At 28.8% G+C, this 18,357-nt stretch overlaps 1 protein-coding gene across 5 annotated transcripts in view; it reads left to right on the forward strand.

The window, feature by feature from the left end:
- LOC128897154 (GTPase-activating protein) overlaps window positions 1-17,065 on the forward strand; it is a 29,351-nt gene extending 12,286 nt beyond the window's left edge. Inside the window, exons 1-16 of one of the 5 annotated variants that reach the window (XM_054160874.1) lie at window positions 3,850-4,198; window positions 6,600-6,720; window positions 6,819-7,088; window positions 8,903-9,059; window positions 9,196-9,383; window positions 9,482-9,817; window positions 9,935-10,136; window positions 10,222-10,440; window positions 10,524-10,648; window positions 10,731-10,862; window positions 11,059-11,100; window positions 11,190-11,296; window positions 11,385-11,628; window positions 11,693-12,034; window positions 12,575-12,790; window positions 16,834-17,065. In XM_054160874.1, coding sequence (XP_054016849.1) covers window positions 4,144-4,198; window positions 6,600-6,720; window positions 6,819-7,088; window positions 8,903-9,059; window positions 9,196-9,383; window positions 9,482-9,817; window positions 9,935-10,136; window positions 10,222-10,440; window positions 10,524-10,648; window positions 10,731-10,862; window positions 11,059-11,100; window positions 11,190-11,296; window positions 11,385-11,628; window positions 11,693-12,034; window positions 12,575-12,790; window positions 16,834-16,843 — 2,766 coding nt within the window. In that variant the 5' untranslated portion in view covers window positions 3,850-4,143 and the 3' untranslated portion in view covers window positions 16,844-17,065. Of the gene's footprint in view, window positions 1-394; window positions 482-3,849; window positions 4,199-4,224; window positions 4,686-6,599; window positions 6,721-6,818; window positions 7,089-8,902; window positions 9,060-9,195; window positions 9,384-9,481; window positions 9,818-9,934; window positions 10,137-10,221; window positions 10,441-10,523; window positions 10,649-10,730; window positions 10,863-11,058; window positions 11,101-11,189; window positions 11,297-11,384; window positions 11,629-11,692; window positions 12,035-12,574 lie in introns of those variants that run through there. The other 4 variants (XM_054160872.1, XM_054160870.1, XM_054160873.1 and 1 more) reach the window with 4 other exon arrangements.
- The last annotated feature ends 1,292 nt before the right edge of the window (window positions 17,066-18,357 follow it).

Here is an 18,357-nt window from a genome sequence, read left to right on the forward strand (position 1 = left end):
GGACAAAATAAATATCTAACCTATAACAATAGTTTAGAAATAATACTCCTAATCTCAGTAACATCTTCGAAAATTGTGTGCTTTTAGAACGAAGAAATTGTATTTTCTCATTTATTGATTCGTGGACAATTTGTATTAATTTTTCTTACAGTCTCTGTGAATGAAAAAATTGTTTGTTTTTTAATTTAAAAGGATGAAAAATTATAGAAATTTCCGTAGATAGGAAAAGTTAAGTAATTTGTCAATAATTAGTATTGAAAATGAGAAAATAGAATTTCTTCGTTCTAAAACTAGTACTAATTATTGACATATTACTTAACTTTTCTTATCTATGGAAATTTCTATAATTTTTCATTCTTTCAAATTAAAAAATAAACAATTTTTTCATTTACAGAGACTTTAAGAAAAATTAATACAAATTCTCCACGAATTAATTCCTGAAATGCCATAACTCTTGTTTAAAAACATCAATTCCACCTGAGTAAGTATTTATTAAATTGATAATATTTCACTAGAACTTAAAAATGTAAATATAACAGAATAATTCTAAACATTATAATACTCGTTAACATACCCATTCATTTCTGTTAATGATTTCTCCAATACAGTTTGCAACAAGTATTACTACAATACAAAAATTCTTTGTTACCTTAAAAAAATACAAATCTTCAAACAAATTGTACTTTTATTAAAATTATATTATATATATGTATTATATAATAAGTAGAGAATAATTATTTTAATAGAATTACATGTTCGAAGATTTTTATTTATAATATTTAGGCGTTATAGAATTAAATGCAATGTAAAAAGAAAAAAGTTGTAAAATTTTCAAAATAATTACATAGCTTTCTTACTTCTATGTTTATCTAAATTTGTAAAATATGTATGTAAACAAGCATGTATTTTATAGAAATACTGCAAAAGGTTTAACAATTACAATATAGCAAGATTTGTTTATATTAATTACATTTTTCGTATATAATTTCGGATCTTTACTAATCCCCACTAATTATAAATATCAGCATTCTGCTTTCTAAATCCAACCGCAACATGAATTAGAAACAATGTATCCAAAAATTATGAAAAGACAACCATTTAATTGCAAATATTTCTCGGACCAGTATAAAGCTATTTTCTCAACTTGAAATATATTTTATGAACTAATTTATTATTTTTGATAAAAATTCCATAAACAAAAGTTCTTTCTCAAGCAATTTAAAAATTGTGTGTTATATCACAAATGTCTAAATTGTTATTACAAAAAATTATTTTTCGAATCTTTGACAAACGACTCGATGTTGTTTTTCTTAATTGAGAATTTTACAATAGTTACGCTTAAGGGGGCATTTCACTGTGAACGCACAAAAAAAAGCATATTTTCAATCATTTTTTCCTCAGGAACCATTGCATAAAATTGAATGAATGTTTTCCCCCTTAAATGTATGATTAAGGAAAGTAAATAAAAAATTTTCTTTTTGGTAAAAAAAATTTCGTCATTTATTTACAAAATAATATACATGTATGGAAAAAAAAAGTTATCCGCTGTCGCAGGTGATTTTGGCTCTCCTGGTAATCTGAAACAGAAAATCGAAAAAGTTTATTAAACTATGTCGTCACACCTATGGTCGGAACCTCCACTTATCTATTTCATCGAAAATAAACAAAATGGCAGCGTTTCTTGTGAAAGAGAGAAAAAAAAAACACTTTTTTTTTGTACCGTAAATCAGGTGAAATTGTAAGTAAAAATCAAAATATCAACTACTTGGAGGTTCCGACGATAGGTGTGACGACATAGTTTAATAAACTTTATCGATTTTCTGTTTCAGATTACCAGGAGAGCCAAAATCACCTGCGACAGCGGATAACTTTTTTTTTGTTGCACACCTGCATATTATTTTGTAAATAAATGACGAAATATTTTTTATCAAAAAAACAAATTTTTTGTTTACTTTCCTTAATCATACCTATAAAAGGAGGAAAACATACATTCAATTTTATGCAATAGTTCCTGAGGAAAAAAATTATTGAAAATATGCTTTTTTTTTTGCGTTCACAGTGAAATGCCCCCTTAATGAAAGTCAAAAGGATGAAGGGTGGGAGGGTAGGGCCGGGAGGATAGCAAAAGGGGGGCATGGAGGATAGTGGGAGAAAAGGGTGAGGGGAGGGGAAGGCGATGTGGTCTGTAAAGCTGTATATATACATATACAAAGAGCGAGGAGTAAAGAGAAGTTGAGTTCAGAGGAGAGGAAGCGGGCCATTGCGCCATGAGGAAGTGGCTCACCACTTACACGAGTGTAGTTAACTAACGTGTTCGAACATAGAGGTTTGCTCTCATTCCACACAGCCAGCAAACTTAACACATTGAGATAAGAACGGAATATAGGCACTGGCCAAAAGAGTGATGCGATGAGAAGGAGAGGGAACGCGCGAATGATGGTTTTACCCTGTATGCGTGTAAATATCGACCTCATCGAGAGAATGCCTTTACATACCGGACACTGTGTACATACAACTCAATCCCGTACACGAATATCTCTATGCCACTGCCATTTCCACAGGTTAATGTAACATGGTCCTCTCATTAACCCGATTAAATACTTCCTAGCCTTTTCCCTTCCTTTCTTTAATTTCCTTTCTCTTACAGCTTATAACATATCTTTTTTTTTAATTTCGTGAAAAATAAATAATCGTTGCCTGTTACTCAAGATATATTTATTTGCTGTAATTTTTTAAGTAAATAACTGTAATTTTTTAACTGTAATTTTTAAAGTAAATATTGTAAAAAATGCAATTGCGTTTAACTAACGCGTACTTTTCATATTACTGTATTATAATACTGTATTGCAATACATAATTTGCTTTAAATTTTAAAGCTTGCTTCAAATTTCTTTACCAAAACTTTTTCACTTAAATTCCTTTGCTAATATTTCAAGCTCCTCGTATTAATAACTAACAGTATCAATATGTTTTTATTGCAAATAGTATTTAATGAAATTTAAAGTCTCTAATTAGTAATCTAATTAAAAGTCTACGCTTAAATTTATTATTTGAAGAGATTATACAATGACTATATTTCATAATTATATTCATTAAATAATTTCGTTAACCTTCTATCGTCAAGAAATAATTCTGCAAATATGCAATATAAACGTAGTATATTTTTTTGCTGAACAAACGTGTTTGAAAAACCACCGATGATGATTATAAATGATATAGATTGCACTACATTTTATTAATACAATTATTTACTTTATTCTATTCTTCTTGTTATGAAAAAGTATTGAAAAAGTAGTGAAAAAGTATTGATCACGTTATACAAGTAAAAATTAAAGTATGTATCCCGTACTATTAGATCTAGATCCTAGTTTTCATCCTATAGACATAAATAAAAAATGACGAGTCTTATAAATGAATTAAAAATTAGTTTCGGGGAGTTTTCGATAAATAATTTCGCAAAGAAAATTGCAATTCAGAATTATCCATTAAACGTATTTTACTGGAATGTCCAATTGTTGAAAACATTAGAACCCAAGTAAAACTTCCTGTAAATATTAAACAATGTTTAAATGAAAGAAAACATGTAAAAGGAATAATAACTTATCTTGAGAAAATCAAAATAATTAAAGATATTTAGTATGTAATTAGTCGTAGGTAGTTTAAAAGTGTCAGACAGAAGAAAACCAAGTGATGTACATATATGAAACACAATGTAATAAGTAGACAGCGGATCTTTATGCAAAATAAAATCTTCGCTAACGTGTCCGCAAAAAATGAACTTAAATAGAAATTAATTTTATTCTGCAAATATTATAACATGAACTTTACTTTCAATCTTTTTTATATTCTTGCATATTGCTTGCATTTTGTAATTTCTTGCACATTCAAATTTCCTATAAATGCATAAAGATCCACAGTCTAGTAATATGACACAATATATAACAATGTATTGCAATGTGGTCGCTAATGGCTAAAAAGCTGATGCGATATTAAATGAATAAATTAAAAAAAAAAAGAAAATAATTTCGTAAAGAACGGGGCGCGAAAATGTGAAAGTACTGCCCTGCTTAGAATCCATTCAGAGAATGAACGAACCGCCTGCATTCTGTTCATGTAGTCACTCAGTAGTGTCATGGAGGTAACATGGCCGAGGAGACGCGCCTAGTTCGCGTTGAAGAAAGATTAAAGATCAAAATCGGTACGCAAACACGTTCGAAATATCGTTTAACGACAATGTGAAAGTTGACCGTGTTGTACGGTGTGTCGAAACCCCGAGAATTTGCTCGTTTTAAGGAAAGTCGGATATATATTCGTGCACGCGTGCTACTGTTCGTTCGGGATGTCACCTAATTTGACTCCTACGACTATTCAACATTTACTATCTAAACGAAAAGCATCGCCGATCTTTTTCTCGCATCAGTTTACGGTTCATTTAATGGTTTCTTTTGTGTGGCTAAAAGAATCTGTTGTGCAGTCACAGTGTGGTGATATTCCTTCTGAATTTTAGTGATCGTAAACGCGTACGCGTACATTTTCGACTCCCACGCACCGTTGTCCCTACGCGAATACTTGCTTTTTGGTAGTTAGCAATAAATAATATTTAAACACGTTCGTTAACGTGATCGTTACTATCTTACTACTGCTCGAATGTAAACAGCATTAACCGGATTTATTACTGTTAACAGGTGTAACTTTTTTTCGTCCTATTACTCTGATCTTGAATATCTCATGAATGGTTTTATCTACGGTGTGGTTTTATTTAACCTTATGACAGAGATATAGGAAATATTAAAAAGGGAAATATTGTTTCTGGTGTACAGAAAATATTTCTTATTTTAGCAAAACGAAACGTGAACAATCATTAATAATGTTTTATTATGTCTTATGTGAATTCTACCATGACTACAATTTCTTCCATAAAAATTATTACGGATTTACATTGATTACTCATTTCAATTAAGTCACGTCAAGAGTTTACAGTGTGGGTGTAGAATGTATTTGTACACCGATCAATTTCTCAAAAAAACTTTTGTGTGAAATTATAGTTTCTTAATTTCTTCTTCTTATAATCAATGATATTTTACATATTCTCAGAAGTCTCCAAGATAGATATAGTCCAAACAAGATGTACTAGTTAATATATTAGGGGGACCAGAAAGTAATGTCGTTTCTGCAAATATCGATATTTGTTTATCATTTATCAGGTCATTGTGTACCAATTGATTTTTATCGATCTGAGTTTGAAAATTTACACACTGGATAGCAAAAGGTTGCTGGTAAAGAGTGTGAACACAATTGATTAAAAATAAAAACTTATTATGAATTTACTTGTTAGAATTCAATGTAAAAGAAACTACATTGCTTTCTGGTCCCCTAATAATTTCTGAAATTAACAAAAAAATGCGAAAAGTGGGTAAAAGTATAGAAACAATAAGTATTTATACGATTCTTATGATGAACCATTTACAGTGAATTCATAACATAAACACATCAGTTTATTTTCTCCTTCGAATTAGAAAACATCAAATTTCCAGGAAAGCACTTTTAAAAAGGGTTTAATAGAGGAATGGAAAAAGATCCCACTTCGAATAACTAATAATTAGACTGCTGATCTTTTTGCAAAATAAAAATCTTCGCGAATGTGTCTACAAAAATTGATTCTAAATAAGAATATATTTTATTCTGCAAATATTATAACATGAACTTTACTTTCAATCATTTTTATATTCTTGCATATTGTGTGCATTTTGTAGGTTCTTGCACATTCAAATTTCCTATAAATGCATAAAGATCTGCAGTCTACTAATAATTTAGTTAATTCAATGCTTAAAAGAGTTGCAATAATTATAAAATCAAAAAGAAATCCCGCTGAGAAAGTATTATATTCTTATAAATGAATGTAAATTTCGTTTTTTTTTTTTAATGGAGTTTTAAAAATTAAACAATTGTGCGAATACTTATTGCTTCAACAGTTCTATAGATTAATTGTTGTTTTTTTTTTTTGGTTAATTTCGTAACTTACATAAATCTATTCTAGAGACTTCCGAGAATATGTAGAATTTCATTGTTTATAAAAAATAAGTTAATAAATTACAATTTCACATAGTTTTTTTAGAAATTGATCGGTGTACGAATACTTTCTACACCCACTGTATTTCTTATTTTAGCAAAACGAAACATGAACAATAATTAATAATGTTTTATTATGTCTTATGTGAATTCTACCATGACTACAATCTTTTTCCATAAAAATTGTTACGGATTTACATTGATTACTCATTTCGATTAAGAATATAAGATGATAATTGACTTTTTGATGGGTTTTCTGTAATTTTAACTAAACTTGATTATTATTACTGTTTAATTATAAAAACTTTATAGTTTGCTAATATTAACATCCGATAGTTTATGTCATATTAATCATCTTTAACAAGCTTCTATATTAGCAATAAAAACTACTACTTTTGTCTTGCGTAAGCAAATAAAATACTGTTACATTTTTTTAATAGAAAATATTTCGTAATTACATTAAAGTACAAATTCGGTGCGTATATTTCTTATTATTAAAATTACTAGAAATGTTCTCTAATCATATTCAGGTGAAGTAAAAAATCTACAAAGTAGAAGTCATGGATCTCCAGGTGCAAGGGATGTGTACTGTGCATTGTCCCTGGATCAAGAAGAAATATTTAGGACAACAACAATGGAAAGAACTCTCAAGTGAGTTCCATTTATATTTTCTTTATAAAATCTAATATCTTTTCAAACTATTCTCTGTTAAGAAATCTTTATGAAGAATGTTTATTTTATATGTGTAGTCCATTTTTTGGAGAAGAATTCCAATTTGAAGTACCTAGGAAATTTCGTCATCTTGGCATTTATGTTTATGATCGAGATAGACATTTAAAGCAAGATAAAATTTTGGGCAAAGTAGCAATAAAGAGGGAGGATTTAGCAACATATCATAATAAGGAACATTGGTTCCCTTTGAGACCAGTCGATGCTGATTCTGAAGTTCAAGGCAAAGCGCATTTGGAACTTGCTCTCCAACCTCAAATTGGACATGCACAATCTAAACTTACAGTGAGGTAAATAATTTTGTAAGACTTATCGATTCAGTATCATTAAAAACTGATATCCGAAGAAAATAATTATTGCGGATATGTTTTATTCTTACTTGGGATATACAGGGTGTCCCTTGTAAAACTTTTCATGATTTTTCAAGTACTTGAATTCATCTGACAAAAAGATATTTTAAACAAATGTTGATCAGTTTTCGATTGGCTATGCATTGAAATAAAAAAAGTTTGAAAACAAATTTTTCTTTAGTATTATCAAAGTAACCTTAATTTTTTTAAATGGCACCTTGTATTTTTGACTTAACAGTATTATAGTCTGTATCAAGAAGAATTCAACGACCTAGTGTACTAAGGCTTTGGGATGATCTTGAAGGCAAAGAAATAAAAATTTCAACAAAATGTGATAATTTGCTTGAATAGGTGATAACTTGTGTTTATTATTAAGACTCAAAATTACATTTAATTCAGGAACCTTGACTAAATGAATGCAAATGATTTTTTCGAGAAAAAGTCACATCAAATGTTTGAAATGAAATCCATGTTGTTGACGACACAATTCCGTTCTAAGTAGTAAATTTGCATTGGTTGCTTTTGCAATACTGTTGTACCATTGTTCTTCGCATGTTCACAGATTCACTGCTTTGAAAGTTTCTTCTTTTGTATTGGACTATCTACTGTAAATGACCCCATAAAAAAAATCAAGTTGTGACAAATCAGGGGATTGTGGTGGCCAAGTAATAGGGCCACAAGTACCCAACCAATGTTCTCCAATCTTTAATTTTAGGTAATTACGAACGATTCGAGCATTATAAGATGGTCAACATCTTGCTGAAAAGAAATGCACTGCTGAATGTCATCTGGAAGCTGTTGCATCAATGTTTGAAGTTGCATGGGAAGAAAATTTAAATATCTTTTAAGTGTTAAATTATGTTCATAAGAATAAGGTCCAAGTAGATCACCGTGTACTAGTCCACATCAAATATACACTACAATTTTCTGTTGAAAATTATGTTCTCTGAATTAGTGAGGCTTGTCTTTAGACCAGAAATGATAATTGTGATGGTTAATTACACCATTATGAAATTTTCATTTCTTCGCCTTCAAATTCCTTCCAAGGTCATGATACACTAGGTCGTTGAATTCATCTTGACACGAACTATAATATTGTTAAGTCAAAAATACAAAGTCCTATTTTTAAAAAATGAAGGTGATCTTGACAATACTAAAAAAAGTGTTGTTCGAACTTTTTTTATTGCCAATTAAAAACTGATCAACATTTGTTTAAAATATTCTTGACAGTTTATCGCAAGTACTTGAAAAATCGTGAAAAGTATTCCGTGGGACACTCTGTATATGCATGCACTCATTGCACAGTAGAGTCGCTACAATTTCCGTATCGTCAGTTTTAATTATCCATGATTTAGATCAGTACAAAACTGTACAGTTTTTAGTCTATCAAATCTTAAAACAATATGTAATACTGTATAATAAAGGTACTATATTATCATTTGAGAATTTGGCCAAAATTCATTGTAAATATATAGTGCACATATGGTGTTACTTTATTTAATGTTGGGAATATCTTATTGTAGACAATTTATCCATCAAACTTTACTGTATTTGTTTACGCTACATAAATATTCTATTATATATTCCCAGTAGTATTATCTATACCGTAAGGGTTCAAAACATATTACTTATTTATAGGATAGTACTACTGTGTACTATTTGTGTATATATGTATGTATATGTATATTTAAAGTGTTATATTAAGTTTATAATGATGTAAATTATGTTTTCATAATCATAATTGTTTTTTATAGAATCATAGAATGTAACGAATTAACTATTAAAAATGGTGGCTGTGATCCATTTGCTACTGTTACAGTCATCTATAGCAATGGTAAACAAATATCAAAACGCACAAAAATTAAAAAAAAAACAGTCTCTCCATACTTTAACGAAACATTTATTTTTGAGGTAAATGCAAACAAATTATTTATATTACTAATTTCTTTTATATAACATTTGTATGTATATTGCATTATAGTTTAATTATATCCTATGCATACATTTTCGATAATAATCGTGGTTTTTTCGTAAACTTTATCCATAGCCAGAAATAACAGAATTAAAAGAGAAGGATGATTCTCATTACCCTATTGAAAGTGGAGAAGTAGGTGAAGTAGTTGTAGGTTTATGGCATGCATCTCCTGGTATGGGAGAACAACCAGCTTTTCTTGGTGAAGTTAGAGTTACACTGAGAGGCCTACAGAAGCAACCTACTAGTACAACGACTGCATGGTATAATTATTACGGTTATTATATACTAGATTTAGAAAATATAAAATTGAATAAAGTAGAATGTTATTTGATTAGTGTATGAGTTTCTTTATCGATAGGTACTTTCTACAGCCCAGAGCAGCAAAACATCGCTTAAGTAAAATTTCAAGCAGTTCTACACCATCTGGTGCTTTACCAGGTTTGGGATCTCTACGATTAAAGATACATTATACAGCAGATCATGTTTTTCCATCAACAATGTATGATAGACTTAGAAATTTATTGTTACAAAGTGTTAATATTCAACCAATAACATCTTCTGCTGTTTATATTTTGGGAGAAATTGTAGCATATAAAATGGACGCTGCGCAACCATTGGTTAGAGTGTTAGTACATCATGGACAATTGGTTTCTGTAATGCAAGCTTTAGCTAGTCATGAAATTTCAAAATTAACGTAAGTAAATAAATGCTAATATCATCCAGTACATAACATATATTTTGTATCGCATAATATTATAATATTATATTATGATATGGTATTATATAGTATAAAATATAATTTTTGTTAAAGTGATCCAACAACAATATTTCGTGGTAACACGTTAGTAAGTAAAATGATGGATGAAGGTATGAGATTAGCAGGCCTTCATTATTTGCACAGTACACTAAGACCAGCTATGGAACAAGTCTTCCTGGAAAAAAAGCCATGTGAAATAGATCCAACAAGAGTAAAGGATGCAAATACAATTCAAACTAATTTAGCAAATCTAAAGGTATTTAAGAATTAAAAATAAAATTTCTTTGTGATTTTACGTTTTAAATTAACTTTAATATTTACTTTGTTGTGTATTGTAACAGGAATATGTTGAAAGAGTATTTACTGCTATTACAACATCAGGTGTGCGGTGTCCGCCTTTAATGTGTGAAATGTTTTGGTGCTTGAGAGAACTTGCAACAACGCATTTTCCAAAAAATAAGGAAGTAAGATATTCAGTTATTAGCGGATTCATTTTTCTACGATTTTTTGCTCCTGCAATATTGGGTCCAAGATTATTTGATATTACAACCGAGCAAATTGTAAGATGATCTTGATTATTACAAAACTATAGCAACGGTATCCATTAAATTTTATGATAACTGTATTATCATTTTTGTTCTAGGATTCTCAGACTAATAGGACGTTAACATTAATTTCTAAAACAATTCAGAGTTTAGGTAATTTAGTAAGTTGTAGAGGTGGAGCAGGTAGCGTTTGTAAAGAAGAATACATGGAATGTGTGTATAGGTATACAGAGATAAAAATTATTTCAGAAGTTACTTCGTAAACAAACAGATTTCATGTATTATTCATAGATTATTTTTTGTAGAGAATTTTATACGGAAAAGCACATACAAGCAGTTAAACAATTTTTGGAATTAATATCGACAAGTAGTAATAGCGGTATTACAAATCAACGACCGAATACACAGCAAGACCAACCAGTTGTATTAAAAGAGGGGTATGTGTATCAATTGCATTAACATATTTTAATTTTAGGTGTTCATATCTCCTATTAATTTCCATATTATAAATACTATTTTGAATAGTACACTATATTTATTAACTATTCATTTTGATAAAATAAATTTCTACAATAAATTCTATAATATTCATATACATATACAACTTCTATTAATAGAAAGTATTTTTAATAGAATATATTTTCTCTTCTTGCATACTGCTGATTGTGATAAGAGGTTTGTAGTGATACTTAATGTTGCGGTAGTTATATTAATACATTTTCCATATAGGGAATAAATTAAAAATTGTTGTTATTTAATTACAGAATAATGATTAAAAGAGCACAAGGAAGAAAGCGTTTTGGTCGTAAAAATTTCAAACAGAGATACTTCAGACTTACCACACAAGACCTGACATATTCTAAAACGAAAGGTATACATACTACAAAAACAATGTATTGATTTTAAGAAATATCTAATGAATTTTTAAAAAAGTTTATATTTGATAAATTATTTCTTAGGTAAAGAACCTTTATGTAAAATACCACTTGAAGAAATTTTAGCTGTTGAAAGGCTTCAAGAAAATTCTTTTAAAATGAAAAATATGTTTCAAATAATTCAGTCGCAAAGAGTATTATATGTTCAAGCTGGCAATTGCGTAGAAGAAAAAGAATGGATTGATATCTTAACAAAAATTTGTCGAACGAACAACAATCGTTTAGAAAAATACCATCCAAGTGCATATATCAATGGTCACTGGCTTTGGTATGTTATTTAACATCGCTTAAATACAAAGTATATTTCAATCGTTAATAAATATTGATTATAGTTGCAAAGCAGTGGCTGAAATAGCTCCAGGGTGTAGTGAGGTGTCACCGGGTGTAGAAGCTGGATTACGTATGGTTCTAGATCCAGATAGAGATTTGCAACGGATACATTCTTTAATATTTACAAACATGCCGAGACTTGAAACGTTAATGAGTGCATGTGAATGTCAAGCTGTTTATGGAGCTAGTGACATGTGTGTTATACCGGGTGGTGGATCTCCAATAGAAGATGTGCCCTCTTGTTTTAAAACATTAACTGCATTGAGAGAAGCTGCGTATGCTTTACAACATGAACATAGAGCCTATTTTAGGAGATTGGCACGCGATACTAAATATGGAAGCAAGTAAGTTTAATGAAACGTATTTATTCTTTATGCTATAATTCAATTTTTTTGTTTATCTTAATAACATAATTCTAGCGATAGAATCTTTTAAAAACAAATTCTGTGATCGCTATACAAGGTGATTATGGGAACAGATTCAGGCTATACTGTTTTTTAAATGAAGATAAAACAATTAATTAAGGAAATTATTGCATAATTTAAGCAGGCTTAGATATCTCTGACCATATTTTTTTAAATACGAAGAGTAAAAACTTGTATATACCACATAGCTTCTGTTTTTTAAATGCAAATTTATGCATGCTTTATTTGAAAATATCTCGTAAGCTATTTATTAATTTGATTTTCACGTTTTGATGTAGTTCTCTATGCAGGATGATAGAAATATACATACAAAGTTTAATGTAGACATATTGTTGTGTTTGTAAAGAAGATATCATCTCTATTAAACTTATGTTTTTATTTAAAAAAAATAGCTACAACTTATTCTAGTTCCTAGGATCACTGTGTATAATTATAAGAATATAATTGTTATTATTTTAGGCAAGCTCCAATTGGTGATGACAATTATCTTCACTTGGCAGCTAGAGCTGGATTTGAAAGTCAGTTAACAAAGTGTGCTTACGAAGTGGATAATTTAAATCAACATTATATAGAAACAGATCATTGCTATGACAGTGGATTTTCTAGACGAATAGAGGATCGACGATACGATGAAACATTTAGGAAATGTTTAGATTCTGATTCGATACATCGTAGGTATGAGAACGAAAACAATTTATTACGACGGTATGAAAATAATACTGACACCATAAAAAGTATCCAAAATGATCTCAAAAACTTCGACCATAGTTTAAATAATACGTTAAGAACAGATAAGTTTGAAAAAAATGTGAATTTAGAAAACAATAGAAGATTGGATAGTTCCAGTTTATTGACAACTGACGGAATTAGTATGTCTGGTATCAAGAAAATTCAGCAGTTATGATCATATTAAAATATCGAGTGAATGTACATACAGTGACAACATTAAGAAATAACGCGTATTCTTGTAATTCTTTGAATGAATATGTCAACTAATAATTTTTTTCGATTCTGAACATAAAGATGATACGTTTCTATGAACTCTTCGAAAGTTTCTCTCATGCGTTCACATTACTTGCATTCTCTACAAGAATCTAGCGTTTAAATTCATTCAAATTGTATAAAACTATTTTTTACAATGATGTGCAGTATATCTAGTTTAAGGACACACGCTCATTATTTCTTAAGTTATTAAAGGTGCAAACAATTGTTTACATAAAAAATATGTACTTCAGACAAAAAATTTTGACAGAGGATTTAAACTTTTTACTATGTTTATCGTTTTTTTTTTAAAATTGGGATCTCAAGATATTATTAGATATTACGATGAACGAAAGCATTCGATATAAAGTTCACTCGCTGTTTGATGTTGCTAATGAAAATGAATGGAATTTTTTGAGTTTCGCGTGTCAATAACCACACAAAAATTTAGTAGATTAAATTAATTTTTAACATTGAAGGAAAACAATGATTGAACTTAATATTTGGTATTATATTGTTGAAAATTGACAAATTCGTATTACATTGAGGACGTCGTCCAATTTCTCATTGAAAATTTAACTTACTTAAAAATAATATTAATATTTGAAAATATATATAACGTTTTTGATTGTAGGCTTCATAAAAAGAAATAATCGGCAATTGATATCGCTGTTCGTCTTCTATCTCGAACACGTCAATGAGAAACGTAATAACAATCGAATCACAAAGTATTTTGTTGATGCACTCGAATTTGTCAAATGCATAACTGGTCATATAAATTTTAAATCGAGTCACGAAAAGTGTATTACCGGTGTAAATAATTTCTTTGTAGCTTAAATAACTTCAAATTTTTATCTAAACTTAAACTAAATATACTGTACAATCATTTCTGTTTTATATACTGTTGACTCTCCTTTAATAAGGAGTCATCTTTTTTATTTATATGCACATGTTTTTATGAAATTAATTATTTTTAAATTGCATAAATTCTATAATAGTGTTATTACACATAATCTGTTAAAAACCATGTTGTGAGCAATACTTCAGGAAGTAAATATACTTCTTGATATATTATCATGATGCGCTTAATATAATATTTTGTGACAATAAAGATTTCTTCTATTTATTTATTTATATCTTGTTCTGATGTATTGAAGACACATGTGCATAAGTATAATAACGAACTAAATTATTATTGAATTGAATCTGTAATCTCATTATCAAGAGAATTGAGTCATGAATAATATGAGTAAAGGCACTTGAACTTTTAATGTACAACATATTAATTGAATTATTGCTTTATAATTTCATCACATTATATCATTTTGTACTTGGCGGTATGCTGTTAGTAATTAATACTATTCATATACCATTCATTTCTAGATCTTTGTAAATAACAACCAAAAGAACATAATATATATTAATGATGATACTTGAATATTAGAGAAGATTAACATTGGTCGTGATAACTTTTACAAAGTCAAATCAAACAGCAGCACAATATACTATATGAATCATGCAAATGAAATAAGTAAAATTAAACTGTACATAGTGGCATTATAAGAACTATTATAATCATGATTTTCAAATTCGTTTTTGTATCTTAACATAGGTTTGACAAGTCAAATGTGTATAAAAAATATAAATATATTTAAATGTAGTAATTTCATAAGTTTTCCAGTGATTAAGTACAATGTCGTAAATTCTGTAGGATTTTCATTTAAGCTTTTTCTTATTTTGTTTTGTTTTTTTCTTTTTCATATTTTTTTATGCGTTTAATGATTTGAACCGAAAATATGATCTTTTGCTGCATTTATCTTTGTGAAAATGTTTTTACTCGGAATTCGAAGAAGTAGCTAAAATTCCTTTTAAAATGTGTTTATGTCTTATAACTTTTTGTGTGACAAACTTGTACATAGAAATACATATCTATAAATTTTTATTATGTTACCTAATTATAAATTGCTCTTAATACTTGAAACATTTAAGAAAGTTGCAAAAATAATTGTTAACGGTATCGTCAAATTTATGATTTGTCAAGAATGTTGTAGTACAGAAATGATCTTATTAATATAAATAAGACTGCTATTTCAACATAATTATATTTAATCTTTATTCTGTTTGTTAAGTGTTGTAAATGATTAATAATTCAATATTGCAAGACAGATTCATCGATACATGTGACATGATTGTGAGAATCTTGTATGTATAACCTACTCTTATGGGCACACAAAACTCATAATTGGCATTTAGTAAAAACTTCGTCTTTCATAAATTACGTTACATTTAAAGTTGTACTCAATAGTTATATAGGTACGAACAATTTCATGAACTTTCCCCTTAAAGAGCATCAACTCCTAGTATTTGCTCATTATTTAATAAAATATTTTTGTAAAATCATTTAAAAATATTATTCTTGCATCAACGACATTCTTTTTACCTCAAATAGCACACAAGATATTTTTTAAATAACTTTAGTAAAAAAAATGCAAATGATCTGCAAAAAATAAAAAGTTAAGTATTCGTAATTTACAAAATCTGTAAAAACATTAATAAGTAATATTGAATTTTTGATAGCTTATGTAATATTTATTGTTAAGAGAAAATTAAATGTTTCAGTAATTTCCTGATATTATACAAACTAATGAACAATTAGATATCTTGAAAGCAAAGTTGTACTTTTAATGATAGCAAGCCATACTAAAATATCCCTCCAAATTAGCGAATAAATTTATGTAGTTTATAATATATTATAAATATTACATAATTTACATATTTTTTATTTGTACAGTATACACGATTAGTTACTTTCACGTTGTTGAGGGTAGGGCTACAATAAAAATTTGCATTAACTCCTTAGATGTAAGGTTGGAAACAACATTAAGGAAGTTATTAATTAATTGAAATATTTATAGGATAGCTAAATTATTGAGTAACTGGAATTAAAACGGCATATAATTTTTAAATTGATACATATCCATGCAATGCCTTTATGTAAAGTACTACAGATTTTATAAAGTAAGAGAAACAGATACTAACACTAATATAAGACAATATAGAATGTCAAAAATGTTAGATAATTTAAAAAAAAAAGATCTATATATGTTCTAATCTTTCAATACGATTGTACTGTACATAAGTAGGAAAAGTATTTGAATGATATCATAAGTTGATCATTGTAACAAATTTATAAAGTGTCATCTTATAAGAAGGCACAAACTATTCGCACGAATGGTTAAAATAAATCAATTTTTGCATTCAGAAAAGGAATTTACTGCAAAGATCAGAATTTATATTTTCTTATCCAGTCGATTCAATTGTCTAATCTAGTTGTAACAAGATTAATTCCATATTTTCAAATCGCAAATTTAGAATAGTTTATATATAAGTTAACGATAGCGAGCAGTAACAAAAATTCATAGGACAATCTTCCTGTAACAAAAAGTAAATAGTTTTTCTAAGATGGAATGTCCAACTCTTACTCAATTGTATACAATGGAAGTCTATTATAAAGACAAAAATATTGAATAGTTTTCAAGACTATATTGAATACATTTTATTGTATATAATATTTCTTTATTGCATAACTCACTATAGTTGTGCATGCAAATTCTGCTTACAAATAGTATTATTTATGTTAAAATTGTTCTACTAATTGATTATTATAGTAATACTTTTGTATCCTATTTCATTGTGTTCATTAAGTTAGTATTCGTCTTTTTTTCTTTTTTTGGCAGAAATCTTTAATATGACTACGCTTTGAAGTTATCGGAGAGCTAAAAGTTACTCCCAAATAAGTGTATTTCGTAAATTATTTATTGAAATTGAAACTAAGCTATATCTTATACTAAACATTATTACGTATTTTAATGTTGTAAATATGCTTTCTACGGTAAATGTTTTTTAATGAATTTAAGTTTATAATTTTGTAACTCGGAATGTTAATAAACTGTTTATTATGGAGCGCCACATTGAACAAATATTTTTTCTTTCTAAAAAATAAAAGTTCTTATTGTTGTATAATATTTCGTTCGAAAGAAGTAAGAAATAGTTATCGAATAACGTAGTTGAATAATCGAAATTGAACACAAATTTGTGCTCGTATACAGGGTGTCCCAAAACACGCGTATATAACACATCCAATAATAATAATTTATAAAGATTCTACAATTTTAAGTTAAGTAAATTTGTGGATCATACATAAAACATGCAAATATATACATTATATATATACACTATCTTTTTATATATACAATATACAGGGTGTCCCAAAAATGGTGTAACACCTTGAAATGGGTGGTTCGGAAGGTGATTTGAAACAACTTTTTCCTTAGCGAAAATGTTGTCCAAGACTTCGTTGAGGAGATATTAACGGGAAACACTGACCAATCAGAGCGCGAGTATGCCGATGGAGCGCTCGCGGTATCGTATGAGCGCGACCGCTTAGCGCGGAGCCTTCGCTCCACCGGCATACTCGCGCTCTGATTGATTTTCGCTAAGGAAAAAATTGTTTCAAATCACCTCCCGAACCACCCCTTTCAAGGTATTACAACATTTTTCGGACACCCTGTATATTATATATATATCTTAAACATAAGAAGATAGTGTTGTATACAATGTTGTCTCTTAAAATCTATTTTGTCTTTAAATAGTATAATTATAGAAATAATAATGTTATGTTGTAATGTATTGTTTTGTGAATAATATATTCTATATTTGCTAGTAAGTTAACAAAAATTACTCAGTGTAAAATTACTCCTTTGTATTTAAGTTTTCATAATATTATAAATATACAATGAAGTAACATTATTTGTGCAATTTATGGTACTGTTCTTTGATGAATAAATTTAATGATATGTAAATAATTATATTTTTGCATATAGAAGAGTATGTATTTACATATGTATATACGACGCCCACATCTGTACAGATTGTTTAAAAACTGTTGGTGGTCCTTGAAAGAAGTGGTTCGGGAGGTGATTTCGAACAACTTTTTCCTTAGCGAAAATGTTGTCTGAGGTTTCGTTAAGGAGATATTAAGCAAAAACTCCGACCAATCAGAATGCGAGTATGCCGGTTGAGCGTAGGCTACGCGATAGGCGGCCGCTCCAACAGTATTCGCGTGCTCTGATTGGTTAGGGTTTTCTGTTAATATTTCCTTAACGAAACCTCAGACAACATTTTCGCTAAGGAAAAAGTTGTTTCAAATCACCTCCTGAACCACCCATTTCAAGGTGTTACAACATTTTTGGGACACCCTG

Source organism: Hylaeus anthracinus, unplaced genomic scaffold (genome assembly GCF_026225885.1).
Source record: "Hylaeus anthracinus isolate JK02 unplaced genomic scaffold, UHH_iyHylAnth1.0_haploid 11980, whole genome shotgun sequence".
NCBI classification, from domain to species: domain Eukaryota; kingdom Metazoa; phylum Arthropoda; class Insecta; order Hymenoptera; family Colletidae; genus Hylaeus; species Hylaeus anthracinus.